This window comes from Amborella trichopoda, chromosome 13 (genome assembly GCF_054954075.1).
Source record: "Amborella trichopoda isolate Santa Cruz 75 chromosome 13, AtrichopodaSantaCruz75HAP2 v2.0, whole genome shotgun sequence".
In the NCBI taxonomy this organism is placed as follows: domain Eukaryota; kingdom Viridiplantae; phylum Streptophyta; class Magnoliopsida; order Amborellales; family Amborellaceae; genus Amborella; species Amborella trichopoda.
The window spans coordinates 4,146,468-4,169,875 of NC_142348.1; the positions used below are offsets into that span (position 1 = coordinate 4,146,468).

Sequence of the window (23,408 nt, forward strand, 5' to 3'; positions counted from 1 at the left end):
ACATTTAATGGTTATGAGTGATTGTGGTGTCTTTATAATACTGATAAATCATCTCATAGTATACAACCTATTTTGTTTTAATTAATTCTTTTGAGCTGAGTTGCTGGATCGAGTAATATATCCCAAACTTTCCCACGAAACTTCAACGGGTTTTACCCAAGGTAGTGAATGGACTATATGATCCCGCGAGATTGAACTTTTGCTTTTGGAAATGAGAATTGAGAAGGCGAAGTGGCTGAGAGGGTAATTTTGGCATTACAGGAAAGATCATGACTATATAATAGGGGTGCTTGCTTTACCCTTGTTCCAGGAGCTGGCATGAGAGAGAGAGAGAGTGAGAGCCGATTAATCTTTGCTCCTCTGCGAATACCAAACCCTCGCTCTCTGAAAACCTTAACCCTAATTATTGCGAAAATTTAACCCTAAGTCATTTCTGAAATTCCGCATCATCATTCCTTTCGCTTCCAGTGTGATAAGCCTGATAGGCTTCTTGATCAGTGACTTGAATGAATCGAACTATGAGTCGGTTCTGAACGAGCTTATCCAGGTACGATATTTCATGCTCTGATAATTTATTTTTCTTGGAAATTATTTTTACTGGATTTTTTTCATTCCATTCTTCATGTTCAGTGTAATATTGATTGTTTATGTTTCTCTTTTGTTGTTTTCCTTAATACTTGTGGTACTGGTTATTTCAATGAAAAAAATCGTATAAGGTAGGTGATGTAAATTGTGTTGTTTTCTTGTGATGATGTAAAAAGTGTATTCTTTATCTGAAATTTGAGGGTAATGGATGTCTTGAATTCAGTTTTTCTCAATCATGAGAGAGAGAGAGAGAGAGAGAGAGAGAGAGAGAGAGAGAGAGAGAGAGAGAGAGAGAGAGAGGGTTATTTCGTGAGGTGGGGTTTTAAAATTGCTCTATTATTGTCACATGTACAAGAAAAATGTAAAAGATGCTTAACTTTTATCTAAAGAGAGAGGAATGTGTAGTTATTTCTATCAATATTTGGGTCATGTGAGCTGGATTGCCTATCATCAAGGGTGTGTGCTGGATTGCCTATGATCAAGGGATAATTACACAAGGGATAATTATGCGCATTTTAGGATTTCCTTCCTATTTGTACTCTTCTGTATATGGCATGTATTGGACTCATATTTCTATGGGAGGTATTGAGAGGAGGATATAATAAAAAGGATACAACTTCCTTCACCGTTGATGTAGGCCCTTTTCTGGCCGAACCATGTTAAATCGCTCTCATTGACTTTCTTCCTCAGTCCTTAATATGGTATCAAAGCCAGGTTCCACATCCTTGAACACCGGAAATTTTTTTCGACGATTAAAAGTTCTTGTTCTGACTACCACCAAATCGCAGATTTTTCCACCAGGACTCTTTTTTTACAAATCTCGCTGTCATGTTTGAGAACTCCTCTAATTACTTTTAGAGAGAGAAAGGTTGTGTAAACGAAACTTGATCTTCTCTCGCGCTGCTCATCTTATGCTCTTCCAGAGCATCACTGAAAGTTTTTTTTTTAGGCATCAACTTGCCTCTTACATAGCTCGAATTTTTCTTTTGTGGTGGTACCTCCAATACTCATAGGCTTATTGGGTATTTTGGACTTTCTTTTCTAATCCTCTATTGGTATGATCTATTCTCATCCTCTTTATTATTAAGGATCAAGGAAGAAAGTTAAGGAGAGCGATTTAACGTGGTTCGGCCAGAAAAGGGTCTACATCCACGGTGAAAGGAGTTGTATCCTTTTTATTATATCCTCTTCTCAATACCTCCCTTACAATATATATAAATAAGAGTCAAATACATGCCATATACAGGGGAGTACAATAGGAAGGACATCCTTGAATGCGTGTAATTATCCTTTGATGATAGGCATTCCAGCACAGACCCTTGATGATAAGCAATCCAGCTCACATGACCCGTTCAACACTCCCCCTCAAGTTGGTGCATAGAGATTGAGGGTGCCCAACTTGCTAAGATCAAAGAGAAACTTGTCTTTCCCAAGAGCTTTGGTGAAGATATATGCAAACTGAATTTCTCTTGTAACATAAGGGGTACAAATAACTTTGTCTTGGACCTTTTCCCTGACAATCAACTTCAATATGTTTAGTTCTTTCATGAAAAACGAGATTAGTGGCCATGTGGATAGCAGCTTGGTTATCACAAAATAACTAAATTGGCTTAGTTGTCTTGAAGCTCAAGTCTTGGAGAAGAGATTTCAACCAAATAAGTTCACATGTGGTAGAAGCCATGGCACGGTATTCAGCCTCATCACTAGATTTGGCCACCACATTTTGTTTTTTACTTTTCCAGGTAACAAGGTTTCCGCTAACAAAGGTACAAAAACCTGTTGTAGATTTTCCATCTGAGGGATTACCTGCCCAATCAGCATCAGTATAACACTCTATATTTTCATGCCCATTTTTCTTCATCCATATTCCATGTCCTGGAGTAGATTTTAAATATCTTAAGATTCTGTCAACGGCATGCATGTGAGATGTTCTGGGAGCATGCATGAATTGACTCACCATACTCACAACATAAGTGATATTTGGCCTGATAATAGTTAAATAAATCAATTTTCCAACAATTCTTTGATATTGTGCAATGGCTTGAAGGGGTTCACCATCGTCAACAGTGATTTTATTGTTTAATTCAACGGGAGTGTCAACCGGTTTGGCACCATTTTTGCTCGTTTCCCTTAAGAGATCTAAAGCGTATTTCCTTTGAGAAAGGAAGATACCTTTTTTAGAATAAGCAATTTCGATTCCTAGAAAGTACCTTAATTTTCTCAAATCCTTAATATCAAACACATGATGAAGATATTTGTTTAATTGAGTGATCCCTTGAACATTGTTTCCGGTGACTAATGTCATCAACATATGCTAAAACAACAACAATTCCAGTTGAGTTTCTTTTAATAAACAGAGAAGAGTCTGCCGAACTCCTAATAAAGCCATTAAGTCACAGAGCAGAGCTCAACTTGGCATACCAGGCTCTAGGAGATTGCTTTGGGCCATAGATTTCCTTTTTTAATTTACATACCAGACCAAAATCTTTCCTAGGATGTCCTTGTGGAATCTCCATTAGAACTCTGATGGAATTCATTTTGGATACAGGTGCAAAGGTTTCTTTATAGTCTTCGCCATAGGTTTGGGTAAATCCCTTTGCAACCAGCCTGGTCTTATGTCTTTCAATAGTTCCATCACTCTTATATTTGATTTTATAAATCGATTTATTAACAACAACTTTCTTCCCTTGGGGTAACTTGACTAGTTCCCAAGTATGATTCTTGTCAAGTCCCATAAGTTATTCTTTTATAGCATTTTTCCAAAACGGGTATGGAAGAAGCCTCTTGGAAGTTGGTAGGTTCTAGATTAGCAGAAACAGAACGGAGAAATGAAAAATATTCTTGAGAAACATTTGAATAATCATCAAAATTTTCAATAGGATGAGTGGAAGCGTAGTAAGGATAGAAATCATCATACGTACTCGAAGGTCGAGTGTTTCGACTAGGTCGGCTAGCAGCAGGGGAAGGAGGAGCCATGAGAGACTGAATTGGGTGAGGTTCAGCTTGAGGTTGTTGAGTAATTTCAGCATCTTCACCTTCATTCTCATAGTCAGGATTGTTGTTTTCACCATTATAAGTAGTACATCAGAACTATCAATAGTGATGTTGGGCAAGATAACATTCTCCCCCTAAACCTGATTTTCCTTATTTGGAGGAAAATAAGGTTCATTTTCTCTAAAAACAACATCACGAGAATAATAACTTTTTGATTCACAACATCATAACATTTGTATGCCTTTTGAGTAGGGGCTATATCCAATGAAAACACACCTCTTTGCTCTTACACTTAATTTATCAACAGTTTGATTATGTACATAACACACACATCCAGATATTTTAAAATGTGCCAAGGAAGGTTTCTTGCCTGAGCTAGTGGGCTAATCTCAGCATTTTCATATATATATATATATATATATATATATATATATATGAGTGTGGTTTACATAAGATTGCAACTTTAAACAATCAAATTAAAGCGCACCTCCAGATTTTATCATATATGTAATTTTGGTGCCAAAAATGCTTAGGATGGCTTGAGAATCTACTTTCATATCTAATTATAAAATTTTGAACTCCAAAAATAGTTCAAATCAAGTAAATCTATAAACACATGAAAATATTGACAATAGATGGCCTAGATTATATAGTTAATTATTGGGGATTACAGGTACCTACCCATTTTCTAAAAGAGTCAATTTTTTGAAAGTATTAGTGAGAATTGAGGCCGTGGCCTTTAACTGGGGCTCAGGTGGTACTACCACCACGACCCCAGCTCCATTCTCGAATGGATGATTGATTCATGTTGCGGAACATTGAGTTTTACTTTTCCAAAATTTGCAGGACATTATTTAAGAGTAGATAACTAGAGTTCTAATGGAACGCCTGATTGTCAGCCGGCCTCATCCATGGGGTTTGCTCATTACTTTCATTGAGCTATTGAAGGGTACTATAAGGGCCTGTTTGATAACAAGAAGTATCTTCTGGAAGTTGAGAACTTCTTAATACTATTCAAGATTTGTGTTTGATAAAAAATGGAACTTCATAACTAAACTTCAAGGCTCGGTTCATGTTCCAATGTCGCATTAAAAAAAGTTCCGACCCAAGGGTCGGAACTTAAAACTAGAACTTGTTTTATGATACCCCCCCCCCGATAACCCTAGTTCCTCTTTTCTTAAAGAAGCAGTTTGCACGCAGAGTCCACCCTTCTCCATCTCTCACAAGAGCCATCTCTGAGAAGCCCTCTCTCCGCCATCTCTCCGCCCTCTCTCACACAAAGTGCCCTCTCTGCCATCTCTCACACAAAGCGCTCTCTCTCTGCCATCTCTGAGAGGCAGTCCTAGTTCCTCTCTGAGAAGCAGTTCTCAAAGAGCCCTCTCTTCGCCATCTCTCACGCAAAGAGCTCAAAAAATCTAGTTTTTGGGGGAATCATCAGTAGGTCAAGCTCCATTCTGGCCTTTTTCGAGTCACCAACCTCCCACCGTCCATTAACAGGTATGGTTTTTTATTTTTTATTTTTTATATACCTATTTCTTTTGCTCGAAAAATTAGGGTTTCTCTGTGTGAAGATCTTTTAAGATCCTGTGATATTGGTTGGTATCGTTTTTTTAGTGCAAAAAATGCTTGATTTGGTTTATCATCTGTGGGAGAAATCCTCACATTCTTCTTTTCCCCTTTTCCTTAGGGGAAGATTGAAGCCCCTATTTTGATAGAAAAATGCACCTTTCAATTTATTTGGTTGAAAATCTATGCTTTACGGTGATTTTGATTTATTTTTATGATTTTTGCATACCATTTTGTTTAGTGGTTTTGTATCAGCCCCTTTCAATAATTGTCTGATATATGGAAAACATCCTTATGTTTGTACTTCTTTTGTGTGTATTTTTATTACCTACTGATTTGTGTTCTTTTTCCGTGCTTTTTTTGTTCTTATACAAGGGTGTTTATCTTTCGAAATTTTTATTCTAAGTTCCCTTCTTGCTCTCTATAATGGGTATTATTCGAGAAATCTGTATGGTATGTTATGCATCGATATAAAAGCCATTCAGGCTTGTCCTAACTGCTCTATATTATCTTGGACAACTGTTCCTGCTTTGTCGCAAATACATTTGGTATATTTATTGATTTACAAGGAACCTTTTTACCAGAGAAGCATAGTGTTTTCGTAGTGGTGATTTTTGTGAATGGTACGCTAAATTTTTATTGTCTGTAATACCCAAAAAAAATTGTTATCTGATGCCTTGCACCATATGCAAATCGTAATTTCAATGGTGGTCTTAGTAAATGGGGATCTCCATGCGTGTGGCCCACCATTATCTCTTTGGTATGCTTATCTCATTTTCTATTCAAATGTCAATATTTGGGCTGTAAAATTATTGTTTTTGCATCTTAGAGAGAGAGCGAGAGCACACAAATGTTGTGGCCATTATAAACTTAGCGAGAGAGAGAGAGAGAGCACACAAACGCTGTGGGCCATTATAATCTTAGCGAGTGAGAGAGAGAGAGCACACAAATGTTGTGTGCATGACTTGTGAATGACATATATTTTTGAATTATGAATGGTGTATATTTTTTAGGCTGGGATACAGATGCATCAGTGCTGAATGTAAGTAGTTTACGGGTTATTCTTAACTTCCCATGAGGTAGTTTACGGGTTATTCTTAACTTCCCAGGTGGTTATCAAACACGGAAGCCAAGAACTTCTTAACTTTCCATGGAGTTTATCAAACACATAACTTCTTCAGGCACTTCAATTTAAAGTTATTCTGGAACTTCGAATTTACCGTTCGTGAATTTGCTTCCAGTTGGTTCTAAATGTCATGGCCTTTTCTCTCTCTCCACCAATATCTCTAATATAGATCTGTCGTTAGTGAGTTGCGTTCCATTTCTCATGATTCGTTTTTGCTGCTCTCTCTAACCTTCTGCCACTCTATCATATAGATCCATTTTTGTGTGGTTTCTCCAATTATTTATATGAACCTCATATACATACTTGCTCTCTCTCATTTATACGTGGGTCACTAATTTCTCATTTATACATGGATCACTAATTTAATGGGTTGTTATGTTCACATAATCCTCGCTACAATATCTGGAGCCATCTTTTCTTAAAGATTGCACTGGAGATAGAGGGTCTTTGATTCAGTGGCGAGATCGTGATTTGTACCTCAGAACTAGGCCATGGGTGGTGGGATTATGCCTGGCTCAATACCGGAGGCCAACCGCTAACTCAACACATTATGTATCTCATTCTTCATGCCTTGGCACCATTCTTGTTTATCCCTGGGTTATAGACATTACTGATGCTATTATTGGTCATATTCTTGAAAGAAATGTGCATTGAAATGCCTTTTTTGTCAATATAATTCATGTATTCGATAATCGGTTAGCGTTTCTGAGAGAGATGCCGTGGTTGGGAGAGAGGGTGAGCAGGTTAGTTTATTCAATATTGAAACTTAAAAAGTACGCTGCTGCATGCCACCGGTTGAGAGTTTAGAGAGAGAGAGACGGCAGTTTTGTTTACTTATGTCTATGGAAAAAGTTTATATAAGGTTGCAATTTTATTTGTTCAAAAAAAAAAAGGTTGCAAGATTTATTTTGGACGTTATCTAAAAAGACGTGTCATGTATTGACATTGTTTAAAAAGATTTGTTAAATCTACAATCGATAGTGTAGAGTACTATCACCTTGTTATAAATAGATGGTAAAGTGTTGAATTGCATAGGTTATTTGATAATTTTCCTTAGATTCTAGTTTCTTTAGTTCAGAGAGGAAGAGAGTGAGAGGCTCAGTTTCTCTAATATTGAAACATTAAAGAACACTACAGTATCTGGTCAACACAATTTTCTTTCATTTGCACAGTACTAAATGCCGTTACAGTGTTTACCATCGGAGGAAAAATTTGGCACAAAAGAACCAAAATGAATATAAAGAAAGCTTGGGGGCATAAGTGAACTTAGAAGAGCCAGAGCTTCCATGGGATATTTCCAGTGGTTCTAATACTACCCGTGACGGCTTCAATTCTTGACGTCTTTCGCATGCTCCTACTTCTCTCTCTAACCCTCTTCACGTCAGCTCTCTTCTCGATTTTAGCTGTCCTCTTCTCCATGGCCTCCAATGCTTTTTGTCTCTTAATATCCAAGTTCATCTGCAATAAGCAAATAGTTATACCTCAAATACTTAAAAGTAGAGAGAGAGAGAGTCTTAAGTACGAGTTGTGTATAAGTCATACCTGAACTTTATTGAACCGGTTTCGGGCTTGAGTCTTCTTTTTACATTCCCAATCATTGATTTTATTCTCCTTTCTGTTTAATCTGCACATAAATGCTCCCAGGTTTACCATGGCTTTATGGATATTGGTTCACCCCAAGAGAGAGAGAGAGAGAGAGATTTACTTGGCGAAGATTTTCATGATTTCGTACTCCTTCCATGCACATAGTTTTATGTCCATCTGGCCGCATTCTGTGTTGTCCAATGTGCCATTCTCGGCTTTGGAATTGTGATTGTATCTCGCACTTGTACTCTCAGATGCCTCACATATGCTGTCATTGCTTGCCAAATAACCTGCAATCCGCTCATAAACATCACTTTACAAATTTCATTAAACTTTCGTTATCTACATATAATGATCCTTTATTCACTTTACATAAATGTGTTTGTCTGAGAGAGAGACCTGATGAGACCTCTAGAGAGTGGGGATTGTGAAGAAGATGGGCATCTTCAGCAGGGGCAGGCACTGGTTTTTTGTGGTGTTGTTGAGGAGTGTTGTCAAAATTGGTAGAAGGACCCCACACCCTCACGTGTGCCCTCTCCAAACTTTTCCTCAGCATCATCATCTCATCATAATCAGCATCTTCTTCTTCTTCAAAATTAAAAACAAAGTTGGCCATTTTTGATTTGCACCTCCAAATTAGATTTTGCTTTGCCTCTTCACCCTCTTCATAAACCAAAACAAAAACATATATAAGAGCTATGTCAATCACTTTTTTAGAAAGAGAGAGAGAGAGACCTCCCACCAAATCTCTTCATTGAGACAGTTTTTCCCAATATTTGCTGATGCAGAATTTCAACCATCTCTCTCCTCTCTTCTTCTTCTTCACTTCCCTCTTCTTCTTCTTCTTCACACAATTCTGGTTTCATTCCCTCAGCCATTGAAGAAGCAGGAGACTCCTACAATTGAAAATTCAGAAATCATTTACAGTTTAGTGAGAGAAAATAACCAAATTACATAAATTAATTCCATTTTATAACGAGAATTTCAGAGAGAGACAGTTGGTTTCATTATTCCATCCTATAACAGGAGCCAAGTCCATCCATTTCAGAGAGAGAAAGATATCGGTTTCATCAATCAATGACATACAGCAAGAATCAAGATCACCCTTTTTAGAGAGACAAACAGAGAAAGAGGTGGTTTCATTTTACAGTACCGAGTATTGACTGCATGGCAGGGAAAGAGAAACACCAGTTTTTCGTCTTTTGCGGTTTAAGTAAAAGTAGGGTACCGCCCTAATCCAATGTACAAGAATCACCATTAATGCCAAAGGAAATAAAACAATTCTTGTTTCTTGCAACGGAGAGAGAGAGAGAGAGAGAGAAACTTGAGTACCCAATGTACTCCAATGTACAAGAATCATCATTTAATGCCAAAGAAAGGAAAACAATTCCTGTTTCTTGGAACGGGGAGAGAGCCCAAACCATGAATTCGCCTCATGGGTGTTCTTTTCACAGTCTCAAAGAGTCTTTGAGCACAAATATCAAAAGTAAAGAACGCAGACAAGAACAAGAACTTGAGAATGGAAGAGAGAGAGAGAGAGAGAGAGAGAGAGAGAGAGGACCGTCTTGCTTCTTGCCTCATCATCGCAAGGGAAATCAGTTGAAGCCTGAGAGTAGTAAAGCTCATCACTAGATGACGAGCGAGTAATGGAGCTTTGGGGGCTACAAATTGGAGCGGTAGAAGCAGGGGGATTCTTCATGAGAGAAGAACCCAATCTGAAAGCCGCACAGCTCGCGGTGGAATCCCTCTTCTTGGTCGTAATCTCAGCTTCATCTCTCTTACAAAACATGTTAACCACACTTTCTCTCTCTACATTCACTTCGTTTCTCTCTCTCTCCTCTGCTTGTTTTGGGATGTTGGATGGTGAAAACAGAAGCCTTCTCCTTCTATGCAGATGCGCTTCGTTGCTGCTTTGGCAAGGTGAGAGATGCTCAAACCCTGTTTCTCTATCAACCGTCATTCTCTCTCTCTCTCTCTGTAACGCTGATTCTTGATCGAATTGTTTTTCTCTCTTTCTAGCCGGAATCACTCTTAAATTTCTCTCTCTCTCTCTAACTCTGATTCTTGATCGAATGGTTTTGAGCCCCACGCATTCGCTCTCCCTCTTTCTCTCTCTCTCTCTGTCTCTCTTTCTTAGAAGTGTCAACCTCTCATTTTCTCACTCTAAAAAAGACCGTTTAGAAAAAGTTATGGAGCCGAGGCTCTTTACTATAAATTTTACTAGAAGAGGTTTTTTGATGCCCAAATACCCTCAAATTGATCATCTTAGTATCAAGATGGACGGGATAAAAAAATGAATTTCAAGTTTTGGAAATAGTGCATCTTGTAATACATTTTTGGATCTTCAATTTTCAAGATTTTTTAGTTTTCATAAATATCTTTTATCTGTATTATTTTTGAAATTTTAAATTTAATAATTAGAGATGAAGATACATTTTAAAACTATCACAAAGATTTTCAGTATTGAAACCATATTTTTTAACACCATTGAAAGGTAGGCTCAGCTTAGATTGTTTAGAGCCTGAGCTCTATACAAACCACAATTTTAGAAAAGGATCCGATTTCTATGTGGCCTAGCTTGCATATGTAGAAATGTGGGTCTCTCAATAAATCTATTTTTGAGATAGATTTTGAGACTTAATTTTTACAACATGTAATCTCTAACATGGAGATCATGAATATGAATAAATAAATAAATTTTAGAAGTTAGAAGTAATAATTCTAATAAAAAAACATTCGGACGGTTAGTTTCCATTGTTTTTAGATGGAACACCTACTTGCATGAAATAATTTTCTTTTAGAAAAATTTAAAAAAAATACATAAAAGGCTTTGGGACTCGGTTTTTATGAGTCTCCCGACTCGTAGTATTCTCATGCGGGCTCCTGCTACCGCCTATTTTTGTTATCCATCTTGGATCCAAATTTGTTGAGATCCATGATCTACACTATAATGATCATAAATACATAAAATAAAGTTTTAAAATATTTTTCTATTTATTGGATAGGAATCTCTAGTTCTGGATAGCCATGTTAAGATAAACGTTTGTGAGTCAGCGGCTAGTGAGTCTGTTGCCTCCTAAAATACTTTTTTTTTTACTTCTTACTAGTAGTGGGATTAGGTGCGTTGCACGTAAAAATAAATAACCGATAAAGGAAATAAATGCGTAATATGCAATGGAGAGTATATATATTTTATTTAATAAATGCGTAATATGCAATGGAGAGTATATATATTTTATTTAGACCCATCTCTAGCATACATGCTTTTTCTACTTAGGACCCAGAATCTAAACCTTTTATCTCTCTTTATATCTCTCGCTATTTTATATTCCATAAAACTATGCCAAAGTATTAGTCATGAAGCCTGTAGTGTTTATAGAAATTCGTGCTTCGATATTTGGAAATTGACTATAAACTATTTTTCAGAACATGTAAAATTTGCTAAAAAAAATAAAATCAATTTTTGTGTTTTATAAGTTCTCAAAAAAAAAAAAAAAAATTGAATCATAAATGAAAATACGAAACATAAAAAATTTTAAATGTAAATATATAAAAGATGTAATATTGGAAATTTCAATTTATTTGAGACACATTAAATTTCTATTTCTAATTTCAAATTTAAAGAAAAGATTAATTGGTAAGGACCATATAAGCATACAAATCAATACATGATGAAGGAAGAAAATAAAACTCCAATAATAAAAATAACAAAGAAAAAGATTGAAAGAATATACTCTCTCTTAAAGTTTGCAAGGGAATCCATTAAAAAAACGATATTTTCAAAAGATCAAATTTACTCAATTTTCATGTTTTGTTCTTTTACAAACAAGGGACATATCTCCTTTTAAATAAACTTTAGAAAAAAGAACCACAGATAATTTTTTCTCTTCTACTTACTTTCTCCTATTTTATCTCTCCTCATTATTTTTTCTCTCCCACTTATCGTTCCTATTTTTTTCTCACTTTTTCTCTTCCACGTGCCATCCATATTTTTCAATCTTTATCATGGTTGATCTTCCCCATATCTAAGTCCATTATCTTTCTCCTATCTAAATTCTTCTCTATTTAAATCTAACTAATTCTCATACCAAGATTACCTTTCTAAGATTTATCTAATACCCAAAATTCTCTTTAACTCACGCAACTTCTCCCACTTAACACAAAGTTGCACACCAAAATTTCCCTCCTCCCACTTTAACTTATCATTCTTCCTATTCCTAAGGAAAATAAATAAAAAGAATAATTAAAAAATATTAAATCAACCCCAATTTTATTTACATCATTCTTCCTGGGTTAGGAGAAGCTCGACCTTGAGCTTATAGAATTTAAATATTTTAGAGGCCTTCTCGAAAGTTGGAGATATAGTCCCATCACGCCTTAACACTTTTTCTTCAATTCTTATAGTACTCAAACAAAAATACCAACTCATGCAGGGAGAAAATAAATCTCGAACAATAAAAATAAAATAAAAAAAATGGTTGAAAAAATATACCTCTCTCGAGGTATGCAAGGGAATCTACCCCCAAAAACAGTCTTTTCACAATATCAAATTTACTCAATTCTCGTTATTTGTTCTTTTACAAAGAATGGACATCTCCATTTAAATAAGCTTTAGAAGAAAAAAACCCACTAAGATAATTATCTTTCACTTCTATGTACTTTTCTTTATTTTATCTCTCATCCCTATTTTCTCTCTGGTCCCTATTTTTTTTTGAAAAAATGTAATATTCATTAAGATAATGAAGATACACGGGAACAGAAAAAAGGAAAAAGAAAGAAAAGAAAGAAGGCAGAAGGGAAAGGAAAAATAAAGGGACAAGGGAGCAAGTACGAACAACAAGAATGAATAAGAAGAACACGCTAGGGAGCAAATAGCACGTTTAGCCAAATAATTTGTATCAGAATTATCTCCCCGATGAACATGAAGGAAGGAAATCTCACGGTTCTTAAGGGTCCACAGGATTTCATTCAAGATTGTACTGAGTCTTAACGAAACAAGAGCAGGGTGAATACACCACAAAATAACAATAGCCGAGTCTCCTTCAATGATCACCTTGGACCGGGAATGATCAAGGAGAGAGATCCCCATTTTTAAATCCCAGAGCTCTACCTCATTAATCTCGTAATGGTGTAAACTCCCAATATAAGACCAGATAGCAGTTCCAGACTGAGCACGCAAAATGCCCCCACAACCAGACCGAGCACTCCTAACGCTGCCATCAAAGTTTAATTTGGACCAACATGTTAGTAGGGGCTTAGTCCAAACACGATGAATAGTGAGGCAATGCTTCATGAGAAGTAGAAATTCTCTAAACTGCGAAAAGAACAGTAAGCTCAACACAAACGTAAGAGGAAGAAAGACGTAAGCCCAAGAAACAATAGTGCGCTGAATCACAGACCAAAACGTTAGGACATCTCCAGATTTATCCTAAAAAGTTCTCAGGCTTTTCTGTTTCCAAATAGTCTAAGAGAGAAGCAGCAACCGTGATTCTCCACAAGTTCAGCCCCAATGAATCAAAAAGAGGATTCTAGAATTGATGAAGCAAGGTGTGAACATCCTGGGACCAATGGCCATATCAGTTTGCTTGAGAAGCTAGCCCCATAACTCAATAGCATAATTGCATCTGAGGAAGATATCATCAATAGTCTGCTCATCCTACTTGCAAAAAAGGCACACGTTGGTAATAATTATCCCCCTCCTTTTGAGCTGATCGACTATGAGCAATCTCTTATAAGCAAGGAGCCACACGAGAAAGAGCCCTACACTTCCAAAACTTAGCGAGATGCTTTTTGTTTTCAAAATATCTATCTCTCCAAATCTCATTATAGATAGACCTTGTATAAAAACATTCCCTAGGTTCCAAGCACCAAATCAGTTAAAGTCTTGTTTGCAAGGGTAGAAACAAAAGGAGTAGAGACTCTCCAGCAAGGCCCCAAACTGAATCTCCACCGCCCGATCCACCCTTTTAGTGGAAAGTGTAATATCCTAGACAAGTTTGCCATCCACGAAAGAAATCAAATTAGCCACCATGGCTATTTTTCTTGTTATCTTATTATAAAGATCTAGGTAAAGAAGCTTGAGCGGGTAATCCCCCAACCATTTTGCCTGCCAGAATCTAGTCAGATGACCATCACCCACAAGCATCCTGGAATAGACCAAAAAAAAAGGGGTCTAACACCTTGAATGGCTTGCCAAACCACATAAAGTTTAACCAACCTAGGGCATCTCCTCGCATATGGACCATCATGAATCTTTTCATATTTATCGATAATCACCTTAGCCCAAAGCTGATATCTATGAATGGAAAGTCTCCACCACCACGTAGTAAGCAGGGACTTGTTAACTTCCCTGAGGCGATGAATACCCAAGCCCCCATCATTTTTTGTTTGAAAAACAGAGTCCCACTTGACCGGATGGACTCTAAAGAAAATTGCTCATTAAAGATTCAAGCTTAGCAATAACTATCGCAGGAGTTTGAAAAAGAGAAAAGAAATAAATAGGAAAGTTAGACAGGGTTGCATTAATGAGAGTCGTTCTGCCAACAAAGGATAACTAACAGGCTTTCCAACCATCCAGAATCACTTGAGCCCTTTGAATGAGGCAATCCCATAAAGACCTAGGAGCACTGCAATTAAGGAGTACCAGCCCTAGATACTTCAAAGGAAACACATCCACATCACACTTAAGCCAGGAGGCGCAATCTTGAACTTCAAGAGTAGAGTAATTAATACCCGGGAGTTTGGATTATCCAGGTTAACTCTGGCCCTAGAGATCAATTCGTAAAGCTTGAGGAACAACCAATATTATGAACATTAGTATCAATTGCCTCCAAAAGGATCAAAGTATCATCAGCCTATTATGTGACTAATAATAAAACCTATTTGCGTCCATCTTTAAGATAGAAAATTTATGCCTCGGGACCACATATGTAGAAATGCAATCGAGCTTGCATGAAACAATTTTCCTTTATCTTTTAAGGGAAAAGTTTATATAGATCTAAGGCTCTAAACAATCAAGTTATAGCCTACCTCAAAATTTTCACTAGAAGAGGTTGTTTCGATGCCCAAATATCCTCAAATTGATTGTCTCGCCATCAAGATGCATGGACATGAGAAAAAATGGATTTTAAGTTTTGGAACTAGTGTATTTTGTAACACATTTTTGGACCATCAATTTTCAAGATTATCAAGTTTTCATAGATCTATCGATCTACACTATTTTTGAAGCTTTAAACTTTACTTGTGGATTACATTTTACTGCTACTTTACTAGTAAAAACCTTTGTACTAGTATTTTTTCTATATGAAAATTTAAAATCCACTCTAGAAACTTAGATCAGTAATTTTAAAGGAAAAAGTGATTTTTAGTTCTTGATCACTTGGATATGATAGTCTAAATATTAGAGAACATCCATTCCATCCTAGGATGTTATTGTTTCAAGAATTTATTAGTGTATTTTAGAGAATATCCATTCACTTGAAAAATTCGCCGTTTCATAGAAAACTGTGGACTACGAAAAGAATTATCATACTTTGCTTTTTCAATAATCTAATAATTACAATAAACAAAGAGTTAAAGAAAGACATAACCAGCCACTCTTACCATGCATAAAATCAACTAATAACACACACAAAAGAAATTATAAAAAACATATTCTTTTTTTAGAAAAAGAAAAAAAAATACATATTTCCTGTTCCAAATGCTCTTGATTTACTTAGATCTCACCATCCCAAAGCTCCTCAATGGTCTTATATGGACTTGTGGTGTTGTTAACCAAGAAGTCTCCTCTCATGAACTTCATCTGAGAGAGATCATTGATCTTGCAGTGGTCCTCTGCGTCGAGCACCCAGTCTGACACACCCCAGTTCTCCTGCATCCTCTCCTCGTTAAAGCTTTTCGCCACCACGCTCACCCCGCTCTCTAAGGCCCATCGTAGAGCTATCTGGTCCCACGTGCGATGCATTAGGCACATGTTTGAGGGTCATTTTCTTGCCTTTTTATTAATTAATTCGCATATTTTGTCTTTTCACGTATTCATTATCGGAGGTGGATGAAAAGTTGGTGAGTCGGATTGGTTTGGGGGATCGGATGGTCTTGAATCGCACTTAATTGTTCAAAACCAGGTGTGATGAACCACCGGATTTACTGTAGGGACTCAGGCAAGTCATGAGCCCCAGGTGAGTTGTTTTGCTTTTTATTATTATTTTTGTCATTGTTTAGGGCCGGGCCCACTGAATCGACAAGCCTACTAAGATCATCTAGTGCCCAAATTAGTACCCAACTACTATTTCTTAAACAGTGGGTTAGAGACCCGTTTGTGTTCCAACAAATTATGAGTGGATGCTGAGTTTTAAAATCTTCATTTCTTAGGGTGTGTATGATTAAAGAAGGCGTATACTATGCTTCCACTGGAGCATACATTACACACTTATTCCCTCGGTCAGATGACTTATTTGAGAGGATTTTTTCAATATGTAACATTGGAAACTACTTAAGAATCACCAGATGATTATTTTCAAAAGAGAAAGTTTGAATTTGGATTTTTCTAAAAACTAGATCTCATCCTTAAAAAGTTGGACGATCCTTGATCAATATTGAAAAAAATAAAAAATTCAAGTGCCTAAAAAGTATGTTTTGGAAACTTTTTATTGGGGTTAATCTAAAGGTTGAAGAAGTTACAATTGTGGATAACTCGATGTTGGGTCAGATTACCAGCAATGTACTTATACAGAGTAGAAGGATGGGCCCTTCTGTGCAGTAGCAGGGACACTAGGATGGTCACTTCTTTGCGTTAAAGGTCTCTAGGGTTCTTCAAATAAGGGAAAGGCCCATACATTGCTTGGATGTGGGTCCCCATCCATGCATCACTTGACTAGATTGTCCACGAGACTCGACGATCCAGATGCACTAAGCATATCTAAGCCCATGAGAATACTTTCCTATATATATATATATATATATATATAGGATCATTGCATTGACCAAGCGTAACGTTCAAAGGACATTTTCTAGAACTTTATGATGCATCCAATCCATCAGATTTCAAATGGTTATAAGTACGGGATGTGACCATTTACCTTTAATACAAGAAGGTCATAATTATTTGTAACCCTCTGATGTATCACGAAGTTCAAAACAAATTCATTTGAAGTTTGAGTCTAGTCAATAGAATAAATGAAGCCACCTAATTTTACATCCAATAGTCAAGATTAGTTCTGACCTCCTTATAACAAAGGTAAAATGGTCTCATTTTATATTTTTGCTATAAGTAATTGTGACCACCTTGTATCAAAGGTAAATGGTCTCATTCTATAACAATCCCACGTAATGACATCTCTTTTTCTATAAAGCTTTATCATTAGTGTTAGCTATTAGAGCTCAGTTTTGATGTGGAAAATCTTATTATGTTTAGGGTTTGTATGGCTTACTCTCTCTAAAATAAATTGTACATGGGCTCCTTAGGGAAAAACACCCAGATGAGCATTTTTTTGATGAATAATCACAAAAAATAGGAAAAACACCCAGATGAGCATTTTTTTGATGAATAATCACAAAAAATAAAAATAAGGATTGTAAAAGTCCTAGAGTTGACTACCTGAATTTCTTAGATAGTTTGTATCCACTCTCGCAATAAATTTTTTTCCAGTCAGTTTTGGAATCTAATTTGACGTTCTTCTTTTAGTTCGTTCATCAGAATGCTTGAGTTATGTCACTCAAAAGTGAGGTCCAACATACTTCTAAGTAGATTTTTGTTTTAAAAACATTAAAAAAAGAGCTGAATAGCAAACCATGATTTATGTAGTTAATCTCAATTAATTAAAAAAAAACTATGATGATGATGATGAAATAGTAAAAAATAAAAGTTTCGCAACAGGACAAGTGCACAATTTACCCTTGCAAGAGAATATAATCTTTTATGTTATCTTTAAAAAGACTAGGAGGTCACACATCAATAATATAATAATAAAGCAAGAGATTGTCAATATGGGCTAGTAGACTATGAAACCATTTTATCTTTCTTCCAAATATGCCACAATTACTCATAGCCATTAGATATCAAATCGGATGATTGAGAGTGTGTCATAAAATTGCAAAATATTTTTTTTGTAACTTTGAGTCAAATCAATGACTTGCTCACAACCACCCAATTTGAAATTTAAAAGATAAAAGTGATTATGACCTCCTTATGCTAAAAGTAAATGATCTCTTTGTATACTTTTTCCTTATCTTGCAATAATTGTTTGTGGTGTAGGAACTAATCCCTTGCTTTTTCTTTATCTTGCAATAATTGTTTGTGGTGCAGGAACTAATCCCTTGCTGAAAAGAAACTTTTAAATAGTCTCATGGCCCATCTTGGTTCCCACTAAAAGGATCTTTCAAAACAATTTTGTGATTTCATGGTCCTTATTTGGATCTACTAAAGAGCATAATACCAAAACTTTCATTAAAATATTTGGAGAAAATAAAAAAGTGGAAGACAATTCTCAAATAGCGAGTGGAGAATTCACCTGTGCTGGAGTTCTTTGGTGCTTATGAGCTATGGAAACAATGGTTGGGTTCTTGATCACAGCCTTTGAACCCCATGGACTCCCGGGACCACCCAATGGAGAATATGCACTTAAATGGATCTTCCTTTCAGCACAAAATTCTCTAAGTTTATGTTGTCTCCATAGTGGGTGCAGCTCCACCTTATATTACAGTAAGAAAGGGGGAAAATAACTAAATAAGGGAAACCCGCAAATATCAAAAAATGGAAAGAATTGGAATTAATACTTTCCTAATTTTTTTTCCACCTAACCTATGTCTACCAATGTGTTTTTGTGTGCTAGACTATTCTTATTGCAGTGAACAATTGGCACACACAACACACCAGAGATATTTATAGCGATCAAGCCTGGTACTGAATCATTGAGAGATCTAGTCCAATTAAAATTGGTTCAATATCACCCAGATCATTTGAAATGCATTTTGAAAAAAGTATAAAAAAATAAGACTAGTAATTTAAAAATATGAAATATATTAAAAAGTAAAATTATCAACTTTATTTAACTCATCGAATTGGTCAAAACTGGATAGTTTGATTGTCCAAATTCAGCTTAAAATTTTTAATGGTTCTTTACCATACCACGTTATCGTTTTAGACTAAACCGACTAAGGCACAAATCAACGGTCTCATTGGTGAAACCTGGTCGTCTTGACTGATTTCGAAAACTATGATGGCGCCAAACTAAAAACATAAATGCACAAAAAATAGGAGGAAAAGAAAAAAATTGATACTAATAGAAATATGAAATGACAACCAAATCTAATGTTTCAAAGGTGATTCTTTCTGCAACATTGACGTTGTGGATTCAATTTGAAGTTACTAATGAAAAGCCACACAACAAAGAAAAAAGGAAAGGAAAATGAAAAGGTGAATATTTTTTAATGATATAACAAAAAAGACAATGATGATGACCCATGTTTAAACAATCGCAATCGGGCGGGCGTTGACTCCCAACCGGTCTAAGCCCAAGTTCCCCTGACTCGAGCGAGCTCAAGTCAGGCCAGGAATTTTTAACAATTACAATTAAAAGAATATTGAAAAATTGGAAGGCTTAGGTGATTCTGAGTTACCCGGCGAGGAATAACCAGCCTCTTGATTTAGGCTGTAAAACAGGCGATTTTTGAAACACTGGTTATGAGTCATGCCAAGGGCGTATATACCTGGTTCACAGCTGGAGGGATTGAAGCATGAGAGAGTAAGTCTTCAATCTTTTTGGAGGAGAAGTTGCTTATACCAATGGAATGGCACAATCCCAACTCCACACATTTCTCCATGGCATGCCATGTCTGCTCCATGTCAAGCCTTTCAAAGTCATCCTCCTTTGGCACAGCATAACACACCCCTTCCTTGAACCTTACAGGCCAATGCACCAGGTATAGATCCAAGTACTCCAGCTTCAAATTACTTTGCAACCCAAAGGACACAAGTAATTAGTTCAAGTCAAAAAAAAAAGTTGCTAGAATAATTATTAAAAGAAAATATAAAGAGTTCTATAAGACTCTCATTTGGCTTTCCAGAAAATGGATAATTTATTTTAACTTTTGGGTTAGGAATTATATAGAGTGTAAACTAATTTCTATTATTATTTCTAATTTCTCTTGAGGATTAATTACTGGGATGGGTAGGGCACATTCCCAAAATTTGGGGTTTGAAGAAGAAGGGAGATAATAATCATGGAAAAAGATTTAGTAATCCTGCAGGACCAAATTGGACAGTTAGTCGTGGAGGCAGAACACTTGTGTTAAGGGATTCTTATTAACTCCAGAACTCTCAAAACCATTTCAATCTAACAAGAAACAAATGATATGGAGCTGAAAAGGGCACTCCAAATCATTTCTTCTTCTAAAATTGATTTCGAGGAGTTCACTTTAGTGGAGTGCAAGACAAATTTAGAGTTTTAAGAACTCGAAAGTTTTTTTTTTTTTCTTTTGAAAATCGGTGACTGGGTGAAGGACAGCAAGTTTAGATTCTAGATTAAAATTCTTAAGTTTTTGTCAAAAAATAAATAAAATTAAAATTCTTGAGGAGGTTTTCAGGACCAAGGACACCTTTTTGTCCCATGGGATCACCACATAGACCTCCAACACTATTTATAAAATGGCAATACTGTCCCATGTACCTCTGTTAAGTTTCTATAGTATCTTAATCTAATTACTGAATTTGATATTCTTCTCTACTAAAAAAAGCAAGAGATTCCTTTTAAAAAAATTCTTTCTTAAACAAAATGAACGATCATATATCGTTTACTTATTCACTTTTATCTTCCATTTTTTTTTAGAAAGAAAACTAGACCATAATTTACTCACTGGAGAGTCCTCTTGAGTGCAGCCCCTGGATCATGGTGGTCACTACACCACAGCTTGGATGTAACAAAGACTTCCTCTCTCTTCACAATGCCTTCATCAAATGCTTCATTGAGGGCCTTCCCTATTGCTGGCTCTGAACCGTAGATTTTTGCAGTGTCGAAATGCCGATACCCGATCTTAAATTGCAAAAAAAAAAAGAAAAAAAAGAAAAAAGAATTGCTTCCATAATGAAATATTTGAAAAATAATAATCAATAACCAAAGAGTACGGTTTGTGTAAGGTGTTGAGCAATCAAATTAAGATACACCTCTAAATCTTGTTAAAAGATGGCCTAAAAATCTGTTTTCAACTCAAATCATAAGATTTAAAACTTCGAAGATAGTGTAAATAGAGTAAATCTACAAATATTTAAAATTTTGAAAATAGATCTTCTAGATAATATATTACAAGATGTACTATTTTTTAATACTTATATATATATAGATATACATCAAAGTTGAGATAAAGAATTGTAGGGCTAAAACAACCTTTTCAGATAGATTTTTGTGGTGCAATTTACTTCTACATATTAAGATTGGCATCTTATATAAATGACATAGAATATTGTTGCATAATTAAATCACCATCCAGTCAGATGATAGAAGGTCGCGAAAAAGATAGACGAAGCCACAAGTTTTGCTACAAGTGCAGTCTACAGTTGGTCAGATAGCTAGACAGTAATAACAACAGTGACCAGAAAGCAAGAATTCAGGTCCACGTTCCTAAGAGTTTCGAGCCCAAGTCAGGCAATCGGACTCGGATGAGACTCTTAGAGACTTGGTCAAGTTTTTGTCGTCATTATTGTAGTATTTTTTTAATCAATTGCGGTCGGTAAAATATTTTATAAAAAATTAAACAAATTTATATACCATTAATTTCAAAATGGGAACACATTTATCCCAATTTACCGACAGCACCCCCACTTTGCAAAAGGATTTTTTCCGAGTTAACCCTTGTTAAAGAAACTGACACTTGACTATTCTTTCCTATTTCTTAAGGAGGGCAGTTAGAGAGAGAAAAGGAAGTAGAGAATAGAGATAGAAAAGCAACGATGGCCTAGTTCTTAGGGAGAGAAAAGGAGGTAGAGAGAGAAACACAACAATGGCTTGGTTTTTAGGGACGGCACTTAGAGAGAGAAAAAGAGGTAGAGAGAGAAACGCAACAATGGCTTCGTTCTTAGGGACGGCACTTAGAGAGAGAAAAGCAACAATGGTGATGGCTTCTTCTACATTTATCAACCAAACTCACTTCTTTGTTGCTTCAAACCCCTCATGGGCCAAGCTTTGCCCTAAAGACGCAAGCCCTCTAATTCGGGTTTTTCCCCCCCCCCCCCCCCCCCCCCCCCCCCCCCCCCCCCCCCCCCCCCCAAAAAAAACTTTGTTTTTTTTATCCGTTAGAGCTTCTTTTTTTTCAGTCACCACGTCAAGTGTATACGTGTTTGCCGGACAAGGGTTAAGTTGGGAAAAAAACGCTTAAGGGCAAGGGGAAGGGTACCGCCTTCTCAATTACCGTATTAAATATAAGCTGTGTTCGATTTACCGGACAAGAGTTAAATTGGAAAAAAAAAAAAAAAAACCGCCCGACAAATGCATTGTCCGTATATAAATTTCTCAAAAAAAAAAAAAAAAAAAAAAATGATGGAGACAATGGGAGTGGGGCGGTTCACATGGATTGTGTTCCGGGCCGTGAAGTCGGGGTTTTTATGGATAATAAAATAGAAGTGGGTTACCTTGAGCGCAAGGGAAATGGAGGTTTGAATTTGTTGAGAGTGATAGGGGATCCCTGCTGTTCCAAGGGCAATGAGGGGTAGTTTCCTTCCTGAACTGAGCCTCACAGCAGGAGCCTTCATATTGAGACTCACTCCCACACTGTCATGGCCTCATATTTATATACTACAAAAATGATGTGCGAGGGTTGATTAAAATAGTAATAAAGGAGATGGTGGTCTTGGTATCTATTGGGTACCAACAATATTTGGAATGCGCTCGGTATCTACTGGGCACTAACAGGATTTGGAATTTTTGCATGGGAAATCGTTTGACAAACCCTAGCCCAAGTTTCCAGGACTTAAACAAAGTAGAGAGAGAGAGATGGGTCTTCTAAAAGAGAGAGACAGAGAGATGAGTTTTCTAAATGAGAGGGAGAGAGAGATATCCTATGCCAAATGGTAGAGAGAGAGACGAGTCTTCTAAATGAGAGAGGGAGAGAGAGAGAGGGGCATGTGGAAGATGGGTTATAGAGATAGAGGCATGTGTGTGCTAGAGAGAGAGAGAGGCATGTGTGTGGTAGAGAGAGAGAGGAGCATGTATGTGCTAGAGAGAGAGAGGCATGTGTGTGGTAGAGAGAGAGGGGCATATATGTGCTAGAGAGAGAGAGAGAGATAGAGAGGCATGTGTGTGGTAGTGGATGATTGATTTTATAAATGAAAATCGAGGCATTAGAGGATCTCCTTAGGGATATATGATGGATATGGAAGGATAGAATAAGCAACATATTGAATGTCACCATGTGTGGGTCGTCTTATATGTTACCTTTACTCCTCTCCATCAGATTCATGCCTCTCTCTCTCTCTCTCTCTCTCTCTCTCACATGTGAAGCCTTTGATTTTGGTTGTAACCAAGGAGAAGATCCTGTTTTGGTCTTTGGAGCTGGCTAGGATCAC

The 23,408-nt window shown here is 36.5% G+C and overlaps 2 protein-coding genes and 1 long non-coding RNA gene across 5 annotated transcripts; 1 reads left to right on the forward strand and 2 right to left on the reverse strand.

The window, feature by feature from the left end:
* Positions 1-207: 207 nt before the first annotated feature.
* LOC110006791 (uncharacterized) lies at positions 208-6,963 on the forward strand. 2 transcript variants are annotated; one of them, XR_016048051.1, is made up of 3 exons: positions 208-547; positions 4,780-5,076; positions 6,255-6,963. It is a non-coding gene; the product is annotated as an uncharacterized LOC110006791 (long non-coding RNA). The 2 variants fall into 2 exon arrangements; XR_016048052.1 differs by lacking the exon at positions 4,780-5,076 and having other exon boundaries at positions 303-547.
* A 447-nt stretch (positions 6,964-7,410) lies between these two features.
* Positions 7,411-9,888, reverse strand: LOC18428826 (uncharacterized). Of its 2 annotated transcripts, none has more exons than XM_088856351.1 (6): positions 9,432-9,888; positions 8,598-8,751; positions 8,255-8,518; positions 7,977-8,145; positions 7,814-7,895; positions 7,411-7,729 (listed from the first exon to the last, which is right to left on the reverse strand). In XM_088856351.1, exons 1-6 carry the CDS (start codon positions 9,813-9,815, stop codon positions 7,538-7,540), a joined length of 1,245 nt encoding a protein of 414 aa, XP_088712477.1. In that variant the 5' UTR covers positions 9,816-9,888; the 3' UTR covers positions 7,411-7,537. The 2 variants fall into 2 exon arrangements, with proteins under 2 accessions (XP_088712477.1, XP_020519654.1); XM_020663995.2 differs by lacking the exon at positions 9,432-9,888 and adding an exon at positions 9,009-9,333.
* Positions 9,889-15,361: 5,473 nt separating this feature from the next.
* Positions 15,362-23,076, reverse strand: LOC18428825 (NAD(P)-linked oxidoreductase superfamily protein). The gene is made up of 5 exons (XM_006838121.3): positions 22,476-23,076; positions 20,708-20,883; positions 19,562-19,805; positions 18,364-18,543; positions 15,362-15,797 (listed from the first exon to the last, which is right to left on the reverse strand). Exons 1-5 carry the CDS (start codon positions 22,593-22,595, stop codon positions 15,570-15,572), a joined length of 948 nt encoding a protein of 315 aa, XP_006838184.1. The 5' UTR covers positions 22,596-23,076; the 3' UTR covers positions 15,362-15,569.
* Between the last annotated feature and the right edge of the window lie 332 nt (positions 23,077-23,408).

What these genes read in the sequence shown, in the direction of transcription:
- LOC18428826 (XM_088856351.1), bottom strand. Translation starts at nt 9,815, where the DNA reads ATGACGGTTGATAGAGAAACAGGGTTTGAGCATCTCTCACCTTGCCAA. An exon ending in ATTTCCCTTGCGATGATGAG is followed by an intron (nt 8,752 to 9,431) that starts GCAAGAAGCAAG and finishes TTTCAATTGTAG; the next exon opens with GAGTCTCCTGCTTCTTCAAT. An exon ending in TGTCTCAATGAAGAGATTTG is followed by an intron (nt 8,519 to 8,597) that starts GTGGGAGGTCTC and finishes TGGTTTATGAAG; the next exon opens with AGGGTGAAGAGGCAAAGCAA.
- LOC18428825 (XM_006838121.3), bottom strand. Translation starts at nt 22,595, where the DNA reads ATGAAGGCTCCTGCTGTGAGGCTCAGTTCAGGAAGGAAACTACCCCTC. An exon ending in GCACTCAAGAGGACTCTCCA is followed by an intron (nt 19,806 to 20,707) that starts GTGAGTAAATTA and finishes TGGGTTGCAAAG; the next exon opens with TAATTTGAAGCTGGAGTACT. An exon ending in TCCCTCCAGCTGTGAACCAG is followed by an intron (nt 18,544 to 19,561) that starts GTATATACGCCC and finishes CTGTAATATAAG; the next exon opens with GTGGAGCTGCACCCACTATG.